General features: G+C 40.6%; 2 protein-coding genes across 25 annotated transcripts in view; one reads left to right on the top strand and one right to left on the bottom strand.

Moving 5' to 3' along the window:
* Positions 1-18036, bottom strand: part of SGIP1 (SH3GL interacting endocytic adaptor 1) — a 245175-nt gene that overhangs the window by 208167 nt on the left and 18972 nt on the right. The gene's annotated exons all lie outside the window — the stretch shown is intronic.
* LOC117092057 (KHDC3-like protein) lies at positions 4701-5366 on the top strand. Its single transcript, XM_033225213.1, has one exon. The coding sequence runs from the start codon at positions 4746-4748 to the stop codon at positions 5364-5366; it is 621 nt and encodes a 206-aa protein (XP_033081104.1). The 5' UTR covers positions 4701-4745.

Raw genomic sequence — 18036 nt, 5'->3', positions numbered from 1 at the left:
GCTATATATGACAAACCAATAGCTGATATCATACCGAATAGGCAAAAGCTGGAAGCATTCCCTTTGAAAACTGGCAAAGGACAAGGACGTCCTCTCTCACCACTCCTATTCAACACAGTATTTGAAGTTCTAGCCAGGGCAATCAGGCAAGAGAAACAAATAAAAGGTATTCACATAGGAAGAAAATAAGTCAAATTGTTTTTGTTTGCAGATGACATGATTTTATGTTTAGAAAACCCCATCATCTCAGCCCAAAACCTCCTTAAGCTGGCAAGCAACTTCAGCAAAGTCTCAGGATACAAAATCAATGTGCAAAAATCACAAGCATTACTATACACCAACAATAGAAAGCTGAGAGCCAACTCATGAATGAACTCCCATTCACAATTGCTGCAAACAGAATTAAAAACCTAGGAATACAGGTAACAAGGGACGTGAAGGACCTCTTCAAGAACTACAAACCACTGCTCAAGGAAATCAGAGAGGACACAAACAAATGGAAAAACATTCCATGCTCATCGATAGGAAGAATCAATATTGTGAAAATGGCCATACCACCCAAAGTAATTTATACATTCAATGCCATTCCCATCAAACTACCACTGACGTTCTTCACAGAATTAGAAAAAACTACTTTAAATTTCATATAGAACCAAAAAAGAGTCCATATAGCCAAGACAATCCTAGGCAAAAGGAGCAAAGCTGGAGGCATCATGCTACCTGACTTAAAACTATACTACAAGACTACAGTAACCAAAACAGCATGGTGTTGGTACCAAAGTAGACATATAGACCAAGTGAACAGAACAGAGATCTCAGAAATAACACCACACATCTACAACCATCTGATCCTCAACAAACATGACAAAACCAAGCAATGGGGAAATAATTCCCTATTTAATAAATGGTGTTGGGAAAACTGGCTAGCCTTATGTAGAAAACTGAAACTGGACCCCTTCCTTATACCTTATACAAAAATTAACTCAAGATGGATTAAAAACTTAAATGTAGAACCTAAAACCATAAAAACCCTGGAAGAAAACCTAGGCAATACTATTCAGAACATAGGCATGGGCAAAGATTTCGTGATTAAAATGCCAAAAGCCATTGCAACAAAAATGAAAATTGAAAAATAGGATCTAATTAAACTAAAGATCTTCTGCACAGCAAAAGAAACTATCATCAGCGTGAACAGGCAACCTACAGAATGGGAGAACATTTTTGCAATCTACCCATCTGACAAAGGTCTAATATTCAGAATCTATAAGGAACTTAAACAAATTTACAAGAAAAAACAACCCCATCAAAAAGTGGGCAAAGGATATGTCTTCTCAAAAGAAGACATTTATGTGGCCAACAAACATATGAGAAAAAGCTCATCATCACTGGTCATTAGAGAAATGCAAATCAAAACCATAATGAGATACCATCTCATGCCAGTCAGAATGGCTATTACTAAAATGTCAAGAAACAATAGATGCTGGTGAGGCTGTGGAGAAATAGGAACATGGAACCAACCCAAATGGTACATATGCACCACGGAATACTATGCAACCATGAAAAAGAATGAGATAATGTCTTTTGGAGGCACATGGATGAAGCTGGAAGCCATCATCCTAAGCAAACTAACACAGGAGCAGAAAATAAAACACTGCATGTTCACACTCATAAGTGAGAGTTGAACAATGAGAACACATGGACACAGGGAGGGGAACATCACACACGGGGCCCTGTTAAGGGGTGGGGGGCAAGGGGAGGGAGAGCATTAGGACAAATATCTAATGCATGTGGGGCTTCAAACCTAGATGACGGGTTAATGGGTGCAGCAAATCACCATGACACATATATACCTATGTAACAAAACTGCACTTTCTGCACGTGTATCCCAGAACTTAAAGTAGAATAAATAAACAAAAAAGAGTAAATGCATCTGAGGAAGGCAAAAACAATAAAACATTCTATGTTTTATACTATATTTTAATAGCTATCATGTTTTCATTATTATCCTCACATGACAGATGAAAAACTAGACCCATCGAGTGGTATGGTTAGGACTACAGTTCAGGTCAACACACTCTTAAATGTGTTGTTTAATGTGGGGACAATCTATTGTCTCCAATTAAACTGTAAGTTTCTTAAATGGTGTTATTCCATTGGACTAGATTCTGCTGCATACAAGGATTAATATTCATTACTCAAAAATTAATAGAAAGAACTCTTCCCAGAGAAAAAGTGCATTTTTGTCTTGATGGATAAAATAAAAGGTTTTGGAGGCAAATATATAAAAATTCCCTTTTTCAAATTAGTAGTTGTTATTCCTAATGTCTCTGAAGCAAAAATGATGGATGGAATAAGAATCAATGCCTAGGAAAGCTGATGGCCCCTAGAGACAACTCTTGCTCATTATTTACATTGATCTTTAAAGGATCTTATGATGCAAATAGCAAATCAACTGACAGACTGTGTCGAGATGGGTTGCTTACCAGTAAGGAAACCACCCTAGTATTCCTCTAAAAACAGGATTTACAGTTTCTGGTTGTTCCAGCATATTCTAGCGGAATGATTAATTTCTCCCAATAAAAGTAAGACATTAAGTGAATATATCTTTCATTCAGTGTAATGGCTAGTTTGGGTTGAATCTAACTGAAGCCATAAGAATCTAAAATATTTTACTTGAAATAAAATTTACTATTAAAATGGGCTGGTAAATGAGAATGAGATGACTGCTTACAATTTATACTATACTTGATTTCAGTATTTCCTGCTCTCTGCTTTCTTCTAGAAATATAACATGGTAGCACTAATAATGTTTTTCTTGAAAACCTACACTTTCTATTCTACAAGAGTGAAGACAATTCTTATTGTACTCACCACCCAGTGCCAATACATAGTCTAGCACAGGGAAGTGAACAAAAGTGTGTTGAATAAATGTGTAAGCAAATGATTTATTTTAACTTAGAGAAGCGAGAGTCTTCTAGCTTTTGGATTCTACCGTGACCAGCTTTTTCTGGAAATCTAAGCCCAAATTTCAGCAAGTCTTTCCCAACATAACCTCCAATTTTAGAAATCTCTCTCTCTTCAGAGATACTTTCTGCCCATACCTCTCTCACTTGGAATTTATTTACTGCTTCATCATTTTCATGCATAGTTCTATTGTCCCCAATTAAAATGTAAGTTTCTTGATGCCAGAAACCTTGGTTTATCCTTTTTATGTCCCTTACCCCTTAATACAACTCTAACATAATTAAGTTTGAATTTCTATTCATTTCCGATAATGACGACAGTTTTTGTAAAGACATCTCAAGAGTAACATGGTAAGATGTTTCAAACATAAAATAAATGAAAATCAGGCCATCAAAAATAAGAGCCCATGTAAATGAAAGAAAAGGGATAAATTATTTCAGAGTTAGTTACAGTATTATACTTGGACAATAAATTTGGTTACAAGTTTTCTAGCACTAAACTGAAAGAGGAGACACCCAAATTACATGTCAGATGACAATGCATTGGCAGAAATGTTTTTCCCCTGACATGGAACTCAAGTAGAAATGTACTGGGGGAATCACTGAAGCATAAAGCAAACTGGCAGTGGAGTCAGGTGGTCCTGGCTTTATGTCTACCATCTGCCCCCTTCCAGATTGCATGACTTTGGGCAAGGCACTTAAACTCTCCAGACCTCAGTTTTTCTTCATTTGGAAAATGAGGACTGATCATTATAAGCATCACAGGGTTATTGTAAGAAGTGTTACTATTATGCTAGTTACATAACAAAAATACTCACTAGTACTATTGCATGCTAACTATACGCCAGACACGAAGTTGAGGGCTCTAGGTGTAAAATCTCATTTCCCTCTAATTTCCTCCTTGGGAAGGAGGGGACTGAAGTAACTACCCTAAAAGCCCACAGATAGCAGATTGTGTGATTCTTGGTGACCCCTAGATCAAAGTTAATTTCTTTACCTTTGTGTGGACTGGTGAACACCTCCTACCATTATATTTGTACAAAAAGAATGACTGATGCAGCATGATTTGCTGATTGTATTGTCTGCTCAGGATTACAGGGCATCTTTGGGCTGTATGTGGACCAGTGTAAAGAGGAAATGACAGATGACATAGACACCCTAAGTATCTCAAGAATCACATGAAATATGTATTTTTCCATGCCTGCTTTGCCTGCTTTGCTTGTGTACATTTGTTTAGATAGGTCAGGTCAAACCACAGCTTCCTCTGACTTGATGTCGCTGAATTTTCTCTGGTTACTGGATACAGTAACATATTGCCTGTCTAATCTCATTTGGTCACTCTGTACTCCAAGGAGATCTTAGTTCCAGATGAGGCATAAGTCTCGACAGCACTTTACCATGTTAGTGAATTACAGAAGGGTCAATGGACTGAGTCTGAGGTGAGCTGAGTTCAAGTCCAGGTATGCCACTCCTTAGCCATGGGACATAGGGAAGGCCATTCTGAAATCACCATTGGTAGAGTGAGTCAGCTGAACTAGTTTAGTCGTTTCCAAATTGCTTCTTTAGAGATCTGTCTCAGAGACTATGACAGCAGGGTAAGGGGGAGATTAAGATGTTTTCAACTCCTAACTTCAACCTAAGCTGCTCCAGTTTTATCAGATTTTGTTTATTGAATGTTGACTTTAATTTGGTTTAAGAAAGGGCTTCTGGCTAGTCGCCTAGCTCCAGCTTGGCCTTTGTGTTTGCTGTGGTGGTGTTCTCTCCTGCAGGACCGGCCGCAGCATGGACACTCCCAGGCGGTTTCCGACGCTCGTGCAACTGATGCAGCCAAAAGCAATGCCAGTCGAGGTGCTTGGTCACCTTCCTAAGCGGTTCTCCTGGTTCCACTCTGAGTTCCTGAAGAATCCGAAGGTAGTTCGCCTTGAGGTTTGGCTGGTGGAAAAGATCTTCGGCAGGGGCCGAGAACGCATCCCGCACGTCCAGGGTATGTCCCAAATCTTGATTCATGTGAATCGGTTGGATCCTAACGGCGAGGCTGAGATCTTGGTATTTGGGAGGCCTTCTTACCAGGAGGACACAATCAAGATGATCATGAACTTGGCTGACTATCACCGCCAGCTCCAGGCGAAAGGCTCAGGAAAGGCCCTCGCCCAGGATGTCGCCACTAAGAAGGCCGAGACTCAGCGGTCTTCAGCAGAAGTCCGGGAGGCCGAGACTCAGCTTTCGGTGGAGGTCCGGGAGGTCGGGACACAGGGTTCTCCGGTGGAGGTGCGGGAGACCGGGACCCAGCAGTCTCTCGAGGCTGCCAACCAGTCGGGGACCCAGCGATCCCCTGAAGCTGCCAGCAAGGCAGTAACCCAGCGGTTTCGCGAGGATGCTTGGGCCCCAGTTATCAGATTATGAAGGCATCTCGGGCCCTGGAGCCAGAGCCAGTCAGGGGTTAAAGTGAAAGCCCGTACTTCGCCCAGAAGCTGCGGTTGGCGGGAGGATGATGTGGATTTTTTGTTTTACCCCTTCTGTTGAATGGTTGCAAACACAAACTTGAGTTCTAATAAAGAATTGCAAACTGGAAAAAAAAAAAAAAAGAAAGGGCTTCCGATCTGTTGGACTATATGATTGCTAACAGTCTGGGTTTAACAATCTCTGGACACACATCTATTCACTGGCTGCCCTAGATAGGATCTCTGAGTTACAATTTGCCCCTAACAGTAAGGGATAGTAGCTTTCTAAGAGTTAAGGAAGAGACATTCATTTTTCTCTTTGCTAGCTTCTGAAAAGAAGTCAAGTATTTCAAATGATATTCTTTCTCTTTAACTACCACAGGAAGACATTGGTTAGAAGGGAGATCAGATGAACTGGGAAATTATTTACTGCTTCCAGCAAATTAGTTGGGTGGAGGAGGGGGTGGGGGAACAACCTCTTTCTCCCCTTTAGCACTGCTGGGAGGAAGTAAACAAAACATTCCATCCGATGTGATTCAGAATTTCCCAGCTGCTAAGCCAATCAGCCTGCTGGAGAACTCTAAACCATTAGCACTTTCCCAAAACATCATCAAAGCACAGTCTTCCCTTGTGAAGAGACAGGAGCCTTGTGGACAGAGAGCCAGGGTCACAGTCAGGAGATCTGGTAGTTGTGTTTCTTCCCCTTCACCTTAGTGGAATCGGGCAAGTCACTCTCTTCTCTGGTTTTGGTGACCAAATCTGTTAAAGGAAGGCTCTGGACTGGATTTGTGTCTTGAAAGTTTCTTCTTGCTGCAACATGGCATGTTTCTCCAAATAACCCGGGAGTCAGCCAGATGGACAGCTCCAAGTCCTCTGGCTTATGTAACACTTCGCAGTATTAAAGTAGAAGCACCTCCAGTGCCCGCTGTGAGACACACTGGCCCTCCCCTATTACCCCAAGGTTTACTGGGTGGGTTATACTCCTCTTAGGCATCTCTTGTTCAGATTGCCTATTTATACCAAATTCTTGATGTTTTGGTTTTCCTCTTGTAGTTGATTTTTTTCTCTTTCTACTTCATACTAATGTTTCCAATAATTCAGGACAATGCCCCGCCTCCCTGTTTTTTCTTCAATTTCTTATAAATGCCACATGTAAGAGAGTGTGGGTAACAGATTTTAACAGCAGCAACAATAAATAGGGAATAACAAAGGATTACATTACAGCAAGGCAGATAACATTTTAAACATTTCTATTCTTAAAAATCACAGGCCATTATTATCACAGAGAACCCTTCACCTTCCGAATCGCCTCGCCCCTCTGTGCATCACCCTGTTGCAGAACCTTGCTCATGCTCCTCTTTCCTGTGTCCCCTCCTGGGCAATTCCTAAATACTTAAAATTTTCCAATTTCCTTTTGTAGAGCAATTCAACTTTTTCTTTCCCCTTGATTTTCCTTGGCTCTGCCCCAGGGCTAGTTTTCCACATCTAAGAAGGCCCAAAGTATTTTTGCTAAAGAAAAAACCAAAACAAATAAACAAATTGAGCAAGAAGTTTTGGTCCTAAGCATATTCGGCTGCTGGTGGTAACATATTTTGTCACCCCTCCTTGGTGAATGGAAGGGAACCTACCCAATTAGTCCTCTTTGTTTTTTCTCAGCTTGGTGCTTCCATTACAGTCTCTATTCCAGTCTTTACTGTTCATATATTCCCTCTTTTGCATCCCCCAGAATTCTTCCCTGCTATTGTTTTAATCGCTTCTAAAATTCTATCAGATACAGGATTTCCCCCCTTTAGAGAGAAGAATTTTATCTCCCTGAAACCCTCATCTAGCAAATCTTCTTCTTTTAAAATTTCCTCTAATATCTATTGCATTTGGAAAAATGAAATGAAAAATTAAAACTAGCTGTTGTGCAGAGTCTAGATTAGAAGTTGCCACTCTCCAAAACTGCAAAGGCGGGGACCGTTTCTACCCTGTCTGTCATATACTCTGGCACTCTGCTGGGTGCTTAGCACATAGGAGGTGCTCACTAATATATGTCAGTGAATGAAAGCCAGTTTTTTTTTTTTTGGCTGAAAGAAACTCCCACACCTATTTAAACTGAGACAGAAGAAATCTTGGATTTGGGAAGTCAGGAGCCGTTAGCATGTATGACTACTGCTATCTGTGACTCAAGATTTTGTCAGGAATGGGCAACCAAAGGCAAAATGATAAAACTGGAAGCAAACTTTAAGCCTGATGTACTTTAACTGATCTTGTTTGAGGACTTTATTGTAACTTTTCTATAATGCTGAATGTAGAAATGAGTACTAATAAAACATGTGTCTGTTTCAGACATTGGCCTCCCCTTAAAATATTTCATTTGAATAAAAGGCCTCTGCGATCTAAAGCAGTAAGAATGTCAGTTGAAGACTATGACATGGTAATATGTGAGGGGCAAGAGAGTCCGGCAGTTGGGACTGAGTGTCTTCCTCACTTGTGCCATGAACATAGTATTTTACTTTGCATCCTACCACAAGCACCCTGTTTTAGCAAGCTTCTATAAAGCAGGTACTACTCATGAGACAATTAATGCCTTAATTCTGTTCAGTTAAATATGAAAGTGCTCTGTAGACTCTATTTTTGATTGAATACTTATTAGGACCCTTTTAAACATATCTCCTCATTTTCTCAAGTTCTGCTATGTTCTATGGATCACAATCTCCGATTTCCCACACATTTTTTGACAGAGAGTAGATTTTTGACCATGCTTATTGACCAAACTGAGGAAAGGGAACAAGGCATAGTGGAAAGATTGTAAACAAGTCATTTAATATCATAGTCTATATATGCCCATATCAAAAGTAGCATAAAGTTAAGCATGCGAGAGTCAAGCTGACTGAGTTCCAGTCTCAATAATGCCACTACCAAACAAAGTGAATGTCACTGGGCAATTTAATTGATCTTTCTGTCCTTCAGTTTTGTCATCTGTAAAAGGAGAAAAATCATATTTCTGTGACTTGTTTTGAGGCTTCAATGACATAATGCCTGTTTGGTAGCCAGAACAGTGTCTGGCACATAGTAGGTGCTCAATTAATGTTAGCTATTATGAGTTAATAATAGTTGCAATACTATATAATCTTTCAGGGTCGTTTGGGAGATTAGAGAAAATATGTGTAAATAGAGGTGCTACTTCAAGGAAGAAGGCATGTAAAAATATAAATGTGTTAACACTTACAATGGGCTTACTCTATGCTAAGTGCACTTTTCTTTATATTCACGCTTAACATTCACAAAGGCCAAGAGAGGTAGATGCTATTCTTATCCTCATTTCACAGAAAAGGAAACCAAGGCATAAAGCTTAAGAACTTGCCTAAGGTCACACAGTTAGTGGCATAACGGAGATTTAAGCTGGGTAGTTGGGCTTCAGAGTCTGTGTTTTTGTCCATCATGTTGTCCTGCTTTTTTTTTTTTAAGTAACATTTATTAGTAAATGTTTATTAGTAAATGAGGAAAAAGTTTCACTCAATGCAACTCTTGTTATAGGAATTTATATCAAGAAATAAATTCTCTCTCTTTTTTTTTTTTTTGAGACAGAGTCTCGCTCTGTCGCCCAGGCTGGAGTGCAGTGGCCGGATCTCAGCTCACTGCACGCTCCGCCTCCCGGGTTTACGCCATTCTCCCGCCTCAGCCTCCCGAGTAGCTGGGACTACAGGCGCCCGCCACCTCGCCCAGCTAGTTTTTTGTATTTTTTAGTAGAGACGGGGTTTCACCGTGTTCGCCAGGATGGTCTCGATCTCCTGACCTCGTGATCCGCCCGTCTCGGCCTCCCAAAGTGCTGGGGTTACAGGCTTGAGCCACTGCGCCCGGCCTAAGAAATAAATTCTCTTAACGCACTTTTAAAAGTAGTTTTTGGCAGTTCAGTGGGTCTCCTAGGAATGTTATTAAGAAACCTGGTTGTTTTTTAATTGCTTATGGTAAAATTTATCCATAATTGCTTACTGCAAAATTTATCTAGTGTCTAAAGAGAGGAAACACGTTGTACAATGCTGGAAAAAATCAATCATGAGATTTCAAGGGCTGGATCAATCAAGTGTTGGGCATCAGGGATAAACTACAAGGATAGAGTGCGGAACTAATGAGGGTGGGCCTGAAAAACGTACAGTATTTCAATTAAGTCAAGCCAACAACAAAATCAACTGGGTACTTATTTCTGCCCTACATTGTAATTATGCATCAATGATTAGCTTCCCAGTAGAAAGCTGCAGTAAAGGTTATTTTTCCACAGCCAAACCAAACACTTCAGAGGTCAGCTTCAGGGAGGAAAAATTCAACGACACAAAGAGAAGGGTTTGAGCCTCCAGACCTCTCTGCTGCAGATCTGTGATGAGATGGTGTATTGCTCTTCTTGAAATAAAGCTCCTTTGCTGGAGAGTGTATGTGAGTAGACACATACACTATGTTGGTCATTTGCCAACTTAGTACCTATTCTCTCTCCCCTCAGTTATGACAAATTTCCTCTTTCCAACATAATGTGGACATATTTCAGATATTGATTCCTCTGCATATTTATGTGTTTAAAGGGACATTGACCCCCTCTTCCTTGGCTCCAGCTAGTGGACTCTGATTATCTTCATTAAGCTAAGCTAATCGCAGTCATCCATCCCCCTGGCTAAATAACTGGGTTGGAAATAGACCAGCGACATAAGGTGTGAGATGTTTCCTTGGGGCTTCTGGGAAATGTGTCTGGGTTCTAAACAGAGACACCAGAGACATCTCTTTTCTGCCTTTGGACATTGTTTTATCTGAAAGTGATGTCCATCACAGTCGCAGCCACGTACTGAAGGCAGATGATGGCAGAGTAGAGAAACAAAAGCCCGGGTCTTTGATGACATTGTGGAGCCATGTACTCTACTGCTCCTCAAGCTTGCTTTTGACTCTGTCTGCTCTTTCAGTTGCATAAAATAACAAATATCCTCCTTGCCTAAGGCAGTTTGAGTTACAGGTTTTTCTTCCTCGAAGCACTAAACATTCTAAGTCATAGCATTCATGCATGTGCTTAAGTAGGCGTGTGTCGGTATTTGTATTTATAAGATAGGTTAAGCCAGGCTACTTATAGGAAAAGGAGTAGCTCCGTAAGTCAGGATAAAACAGGAATTCAGGATCTGCCCAAATGTCTGAAAAATGGCAAGCCTGTCAGCTTGCTACCCAAAGTATGAAACAATAGCATCAGCCTCCCCTATAGTCCTGTTAGAAATTCAGAATCACAAACCGCACCCCTGACCTTCTGCATCAGAATATACATTAAACAAGATTGGTACATGTTTTCTGCACACACAAAAGTTGAAGAAGCATTTTCCAAGGATGCTTGAGCCCTGGAAGGGAAGCAGGAGAAAGGGGCCCAGCAGTACAGGGTTCCTAAGGATCTCCTGAGGAGCTTTCAAGTTTGCTTAGCGTCTTTCTCCTTTCCCTCACCACCAGATGAAAGGAAGGGCCTGGAAGTCATTTACACCTGCTAGCCCCTCTTTGGGTTCCCTCCTCTTAAAATTTTTCTCTTTGATTCTTTGAAACCAAATTACAACTCCTGCATGGTAGGATTCTAGAATTATTAATCTGGAACCCAACTGACAAAGAATGCCTCTCTCTGATAAAATGGATGCTGTAGAAGGTTTTTGTTTTTTTTCCCCTAAACAAAAAGAACTACCCACCCACAAAACCAGACATTATTTGTGAATTCAACTTGAAGTGAGAAAAGACAAACTGAAGGCTAAGCTAACCCACAACTGCCCATTTAGCACAGTGAGGTGATTAGACTATATAATACAGTCTAATTCTGTGACTTGTTTTGAGGCTTCAAGAAGATAATGCCTGTTTGGTAGCCAGAACGGTGTCTGGCACATAGTAGGTGCTCAATAATTATTAATTAATGATATTTGCAAAACCACATAATCTTTCAGGGTTGTTTAGTATTATATACTTTCAGTATTATATACTATATAATATAACATATAGTCTAATATACTCACTGTGCTAGATGGGCAGTTGTCGGTTAGCTTAGTCTTCAGATTACATAGCCATGCAGGACTGGCTGCAAAGTCTGTGGGGCTTGGTGCAAAATGAAAATGCAGGGCTCCTTGCTCAAAAATTATTACAAATTTTAAGAAAGTGATGGAAGAGTACTAAACCAAGTGTAGGACCCCTCTAAGCCTGGGCCCTTACGTGCAGATTGTAGACCCATGAAGCCAGCCCAGCTCTCAGGGTAAAATTAGCAGGACAGAGATAAATGCCGTTGTCTCCAATTTTGGAAAACCTTGAATCAAGAGAAATTGTCATTGGAACAGGTCTATAACTGCTTCATGGTGAATAAGACTCTGTGATAAAACCACTCATACTCTATATTATTTATTCATTCACGCTTACCACATGGAAGGCATACTGATAGTTTCCCAGAAGCAAGTTTTTTTAAAAAAGTATTTCCCATTCCCCATCCTCACAGAGCTCATGTTCCAGGAGGCAAACTGACATGCAAACAGGCCTATCATATAAGGTATCTGATTGTTACAATGGAAGAATTCAATAAGTATTAAGTATTTAAAACGGAATCACAAATCCACAAAGTGTAAATGTCTTCTTTAGATTAGTACATTTCCATTTCTAACAAAAGTTAATTTCAGGTTTGGCACAATTCATAAATTAGGCCAAGAAATAGACTGTTTTTGGTAACAAAAGGCGAGTTTCTTGTTGGGACATAATTTTGCCTAATGGAAATTTTGTCTAGCCTGTGCTTACCTATTTCTCTCCTCATGAAATCTGATCATTATTCCTCCTTTTCGTTACCTACTCCTTCTTACACATTTATCTCAATCCCATTGCCAGAGGTGTGCAGACCACGTGAAGCGACCCAGTTCCCTGATGTGTTTGGGGAATGCTTGGTATGTTCTGTCTGAGAGACCCAAACGTGTGTAGGAGACGATAGAGAGATCTGAATTTAATGTCAGGCTCAAGTTAAAGGGAAGAAAACAGGCAGCTTACTTTAGACCTTCCAAAGCCCAGCAATACTGAGCAATTTTCACATTTTCAAGCACCAAATCCAGTTAACTTTTTGCAGAAAATTCTGATTCAGGCTGCATTTGATTAGAGCCCTTGATTTGGCAATGCCTGCTCTGAGTGTGGAATGGGAAAATTTCAAAAGCCTTGTGTCACAATCATTTGTACAAAAATCTGGAGCTATTTCACTGATTCAGAAATAGAGTTCACCCTTGACATTTGGACAAGAATCCCTAAATTATAATTACTACTCTAGAGAATAACAGACCTGTTCAGATGTGAATGCTGAGCACTCAGCTAGGTATATTCTCTAACTGACCCTACCTAAACCTCTGCATCCCTAAGTGGATGATTCATAGTCACATCTCAGGACACCTACAAATTACTCCTTGTTGTGATTCTAAAGTGCATTCTACAAATAGAAAAAATCTGAATGTTAAACTTGTAAATATCAAGGTACTACTATAATTGTTGTCAAGCAAGAACTCAGAAAACATAATGTAACCAGGCTGACATTCTCTTAAATAACTGGCATTCACTAACCAAGAGCTGGACTTTTCTAAGCAAAAAGCTTTCAAGTAGAGCAAAAATATTAAGGCTGAATAACCAACAGGGGGACAGTTTGGGATGTTTTGTTTTACAGATCATTTTAGCCATGATGGGTTCACTCACCCTTTAAAGAATACTTTCTGATCTCCACGCTCATTTGAACAGGGTCCAGTTGGCATCAGAAGTAGGGCACCTTGCACAAATCATCCCATGACTTGAAAGTGGGGGTGGGGGATTCTGGAGCCTTGGTTTTTGAGGGTACCAGTGACACATATCCAAGGCCATGCTTTGCAAGAAAGCCGGGCACACAGCCTGCCCTCCTCCAGCTCCATTGCAAGCCTGGAAGCAAGCCTGCACACGCTTTTGTGAATTTGAACCTACATCAAGTTGAGCCAACTCAATCAGTGGGGAAATACAAATGCCCACTTCATTTTCATTCAGCTGATCAGAGGCTTGCAGTGAAGAGCTGCCTAGGACAGCTTGCCAGAGAAGCTCCAGGAAGTAGGGCTTCCTTAAAGAAGGCACATCCTGCCGTTAGCCTTGTGGCATTTCAGAGGGCCCAAGAATTCAAAGGAAAAAAGGAGAGTTACAGCTAGGGTGAGGCTGTTGTCACTGAGGGCCAAAACACAAGAGCAGACCTATTTATAAGCAGCCAGGAGAGCATCTTACCGGGGATTATGAATAAGCAAGAGCTGAATCTAAAGAGCTGTCCATTCCTAATAAGATGATTATATTATGCTCCATTGACCAGAGAGGCTGACTTAGGAGCTATTTTTGTTTGTTTGTTTGTTTTAGTCTTGGCATTACTCTTGTGAAATACTCAATATTTTCCTGTGTTTTGCAGTGATGTGAGAGGTAGCATAGTATAATGCTAATGATTGCACATCTGTAGCCAGAATTGCTGGGTTCAAATCCTGGCTTAACCATGTTCTAGCTTTCTTATCTTAAACAAGTTACTTAACCTCCCTGAATCTCAGTTTTCACATCAATAAATTGGGGATAATTTAGCACTTACATCACTCTGTTGTAAGTATAATGAGTAAAGTACGGATAAAGGACTTGGAACTGGGCCTGATACATAGGTAGTGCTTTTTTCTCCTCTACCCTGTAAGAGATACGGCCATAGCTAAGATTCATCCAGTTCAACACCTTCTTATAGTTTCATTGATTTTGATCTTCCTTAAAGGGATGAAAACAAAGCAATTCCCTGAAATTACAAGACCATATAGCTGCTAAATTGATGCCATTGGGTTTAGAAAATTCTGAAGGGAATTGGGCTGAATTAGTCAAAGAAACCTTTGTGGAAGGGAGTCATTTGTTAATTCAATCAACATTTACTAAGCTGTTATTATGAGACTGGGATTGTACTAGTGCTTGGGATACATCCCTCTTGATGAACAAGAGGGACAGCGCTCTTTTCTGTACTTGGGCTGGGTCTTGAAAGATTTGGAAGAATTAGGTGAACAGAGTTGCAGAAAACAGTACTTGTAAAGGTTCAGATATAAGATAAAGATGGTGGACATGAGAGAACAGGGAGTTTATTTTGGGTGAGTTCTGTTTATTGAAACCCAGAGAACTTGATAACACAAGTGATGGAGAAGGAAAAATGGAGGTTTCAGATGCGAGCAAGAAGTGAGCACTATGTATATGAAGAGGGCACATATGAAGAACTAGGAGGCAAGTTGGGTAGAGTTTGGGAATATGTGCAGCTTGAAATCTATTTCAGGATTCCGGGAGTATCATAATGTTCAGATTTGCAGTGGTGGTGACAGAAACAGGGAAGAAAAGTACAGAGAGGCATTCTGAATAGAGCACTGATAGTACTTGGTGACTGAACTTATGAGATAAAGGAGAAAGAAGAATGAAAGATGATTTAATGTTCTCCTAACTAGTTGAGATGATTTAAACATTAACCTGGCTCCAGATAGAGAATCTCTAAGGTTACTCAGTTTAAAGATAATCACTTTTATAGACGCATTGTATAGATGAGTGCCTTATCAAAACAGTATGCCAAAAAATCGGTAGCAAAGTTGGAACGGTATTTCCAATTTGTGACTCTTTCTACTAATACTCTACTACAGGTTAAGTATTCCTTATCCAAAATGCTTGGGACCCAGAAGTGTTTTAGATTCTGAATTTTTTCAGATTTTTGAACATTTGCATATGCCTTATGAGGTATCCTGGGGATGAGACCCAAGTCTAAACACAAAATCCATTTATGTTTTGTATACATACCTTATAAACATAGCCTGAAGGTAATTTTATACACTATTTTAAATAATCGTATCCATGAAACAAAGTTTTCATTGCATTTTGACTGTGGCCTATCATATGAGGTTAGGTGTGGACTTTTCCACTTATGGTATCATGTTACCACTCAAAAATTTTCACATTTTACAGCATTTTGGATTTCAGATTTTCTAGGATTAAGGATGCTCAATGTGTTATACTAAGGGAAAGGTTGCAGTAGCATGGATAACATATAGGCAGACTTAAAATTGCATTATTTGCATTGGCTAAGGGCTTACTCTGTCTGAACCGTGGAGAAAGCATCTAATCTCAAAAGATTGTAAAAAGCAAAGAAAAAGATCCTTAACTCAGTAGAGCTCAGTGGTGTTGGGTTCCTTCCTGTCTGTACTTGACCTCAACCTCATTTAGACTCTGTGGAGCATCTTGTTCTGAAATTGTATTGACTTGCGGGTGGAGGAAACACACATTAAGCAACTACCGTAAGATAATTCTTGGAGCTGTATTAGATTCCTTAGAGGATTTGCTCAGTGGTAATGGAACAAAGTATGTTTGGTTGGTACAGGAGACAGGATAATGTAAGCTGTAATGTGATTCAGTGAGAGAGTCGCAGACAACTGCAGCATAAAACAAGCAGCAATGAGTAAATGAGGCCTGTCCAGACACATCCTGCTGGACACTCAGAAAGTGACCACTGGCAACAGTGTTTCTAAACTTGGATGCCAACTCAAGAGTGCCAGAATGTCAGAGCTGGAAGGGAACGCCAACATCATTGTGACAAACCTATCATTTTACAGATGAAGTCACTGAGGCCGAGAGAGGGCAGTGTAGAAAGGCGGATGCACAGCAAAGTGAAGGGAGCAGCACTATGAGGTGATGAAGAGCATAGGTAATGAGGTATTGAAATCCTGTAGATCTTAGTCAAATTATTTCACTTCCTTGGCCTCATTTTTTTCTTTTTTCTTTTTTTTTTTAGACTGCAGTCTTGCTCTGTCGCACAGGCTGGAGTGTAGTGGTGCGATCTTGGCTCGCTGCAACCTCCACCTCCCAGGTTCAAGCAATTCTCCGGCCTCAGCCTCCTGAGTAGCTGGGACTACAGGTGTTCACCACCACACCTGGCTAATTTTTGTATTTTTAGTAGAGGCGGGGTTTCACCATGTTGGCCAGGTTGGTCTCAAACTTCTGACCTCAAATGATCCACCCACCTTAGCCTCCCAAAGTGCTGGGATTATAGGCGTGAACCACCATGCCTGGCCGTTGGCCTCATGTTTGATGACTTTATTTTTAAGATGAAAAAGAAAAATGTCATCTATAACAAGAGGCAGTGAGCATAAATTAAATGCTTCATGAAAGGTTTCATATGCAGTTGGCTTTGAGGGTCATTTTGAATTCTTCTTTACTGTCTCTGCTCCCCGCATGCACATAAAGTTTTCATCTATTCCCCAGTGCCTGACTGTTGTGGTGCAAGTGAACAGGAAGCTACCATTTCCCCAGTTTTCTGCCTACTCTCTGAAGACTGCAAGACTCAGGTCAACCGTGACCCAAACATGGAGCTATCACCCCAGCATTGTGAGTAAGGGCAGCTGGGAGTTGGAGAGATGGGAATTGCAAGAGTTAAGACAAAAACAAAACTTGGCCAATGTGTTGGTCTCTGAGGTCCCAATGGCAGTCAGCCAGCTCACTTTGCTGTGGCCAAGGGGAGCTTGAAAATGAGGGAATGAGAAACACCTTAATGGGAAAACTTACTTGCTTTTTCTTCCTGAAGGAAAGGTTTTCCTTCATAGTGGTTGAAGTCATTTTCTCTCTCACCCAAATAATGGGATTTCCTGATGTAAATTACCTCTTATCATGGAAATGTAAACAACAAAAAAGAAGATTAATTAGGTGAGCAATTATTATGTACCAACCACTAAGCTATGTACTTTACATATGGTAACTTATTTATTCCTCAAAATAAACTGCATGAGATAGGTGTTGATGTTAAAGCTGAGAAAACAGAAAGTAGAGGCATAGAGAAGAGAAGTAAATTAGCCAAGATAGTGGAGCAGTAAGTGAAATTGGGTTAAGGTGTAAAGTCAAGCAGCCTAGCTCAAAAGGCTGCTGTCTTATCGATGCTTTGCTGCTCCATAAACTTGCCTGTCTGAGGGAAGAACGAAGGCAGAGACCACAGAACAGGAGGAACCCAGGAAGAAGCAGCAGCACTATGCCAACCAGGTAAGAGAGCAGAAGGAAAAGGGAGCAGTGTGATGGCACAAATGAGCACACAGTGCAGAAAAGAAAGGTGAGGTGGAAGCACCAAGGGTAGCATAACCCTAGAAACTGTGTTGTTAAATGAATTTTCTGAAGGTCTGTAAAGACTCTTTAAGATACATAACAAATAGCCAACAAAGTGGGCAGGTCCAAGAACTCAGAGGAGGTGATGAGAAGTGAACAAGCGGCTCCGCATGAATTCTCTCCTCATGACAAGGGACAAGAACCTCTCCAACTCAGCTTTCTTAACAAGCCCATCATAACGTCTGGTGGTAAACGCAATGCTTCAGCGATCACACCAGCTAGGACTCAGTGGTCCCATCCTGCTCTGCTACTCCCTACCCGTGCATGTGATCTTGAGCCTCAGTTTCTTCATCTATCAAATGGGATTAAGACTACTCCTTATAGCAGAATGGTGAGAGATAGGTGATCCACCATTTATATAGCCCCTCACTCAGAGCCTGATACACTGATAAGTTGTCCAGAATAATTAATAATGAATATTATTACTACCAACCTTGGGTCATCTTCTATGAGTTAATTTCATCTCAGAATCTACAATC

The sequence above is a fragment of the Trachypithecus francoisi genome, unplaced genomic scaffold (genome assembly GCF_009764315.1).
Source record: "Trachypithecus francoisi isolate TF-2019V2 unplaced genomic scaffold, Tfra_2.0 Lachesis_group12, whole genome shotgun sequence".
NCBI lineage: Eukaryota > Metazoa > Chordata > Mammalia > Primates > Cercopithecidae > Trachypithecus > Trachypithecus francoisi.
This window is presented reverse-complemented; position numbering and strand designations above follow the sequence as displayed.

Excerpts from the sequence above, each read along its gene's own strand:
- LOC117092057 (XM_033225213.1), top strand. The coding sequence starts at position 4,746 with ATGGACACTCCCAGGCGGTTTCCGACGCTCGTGCAACTGATGCAGCCA.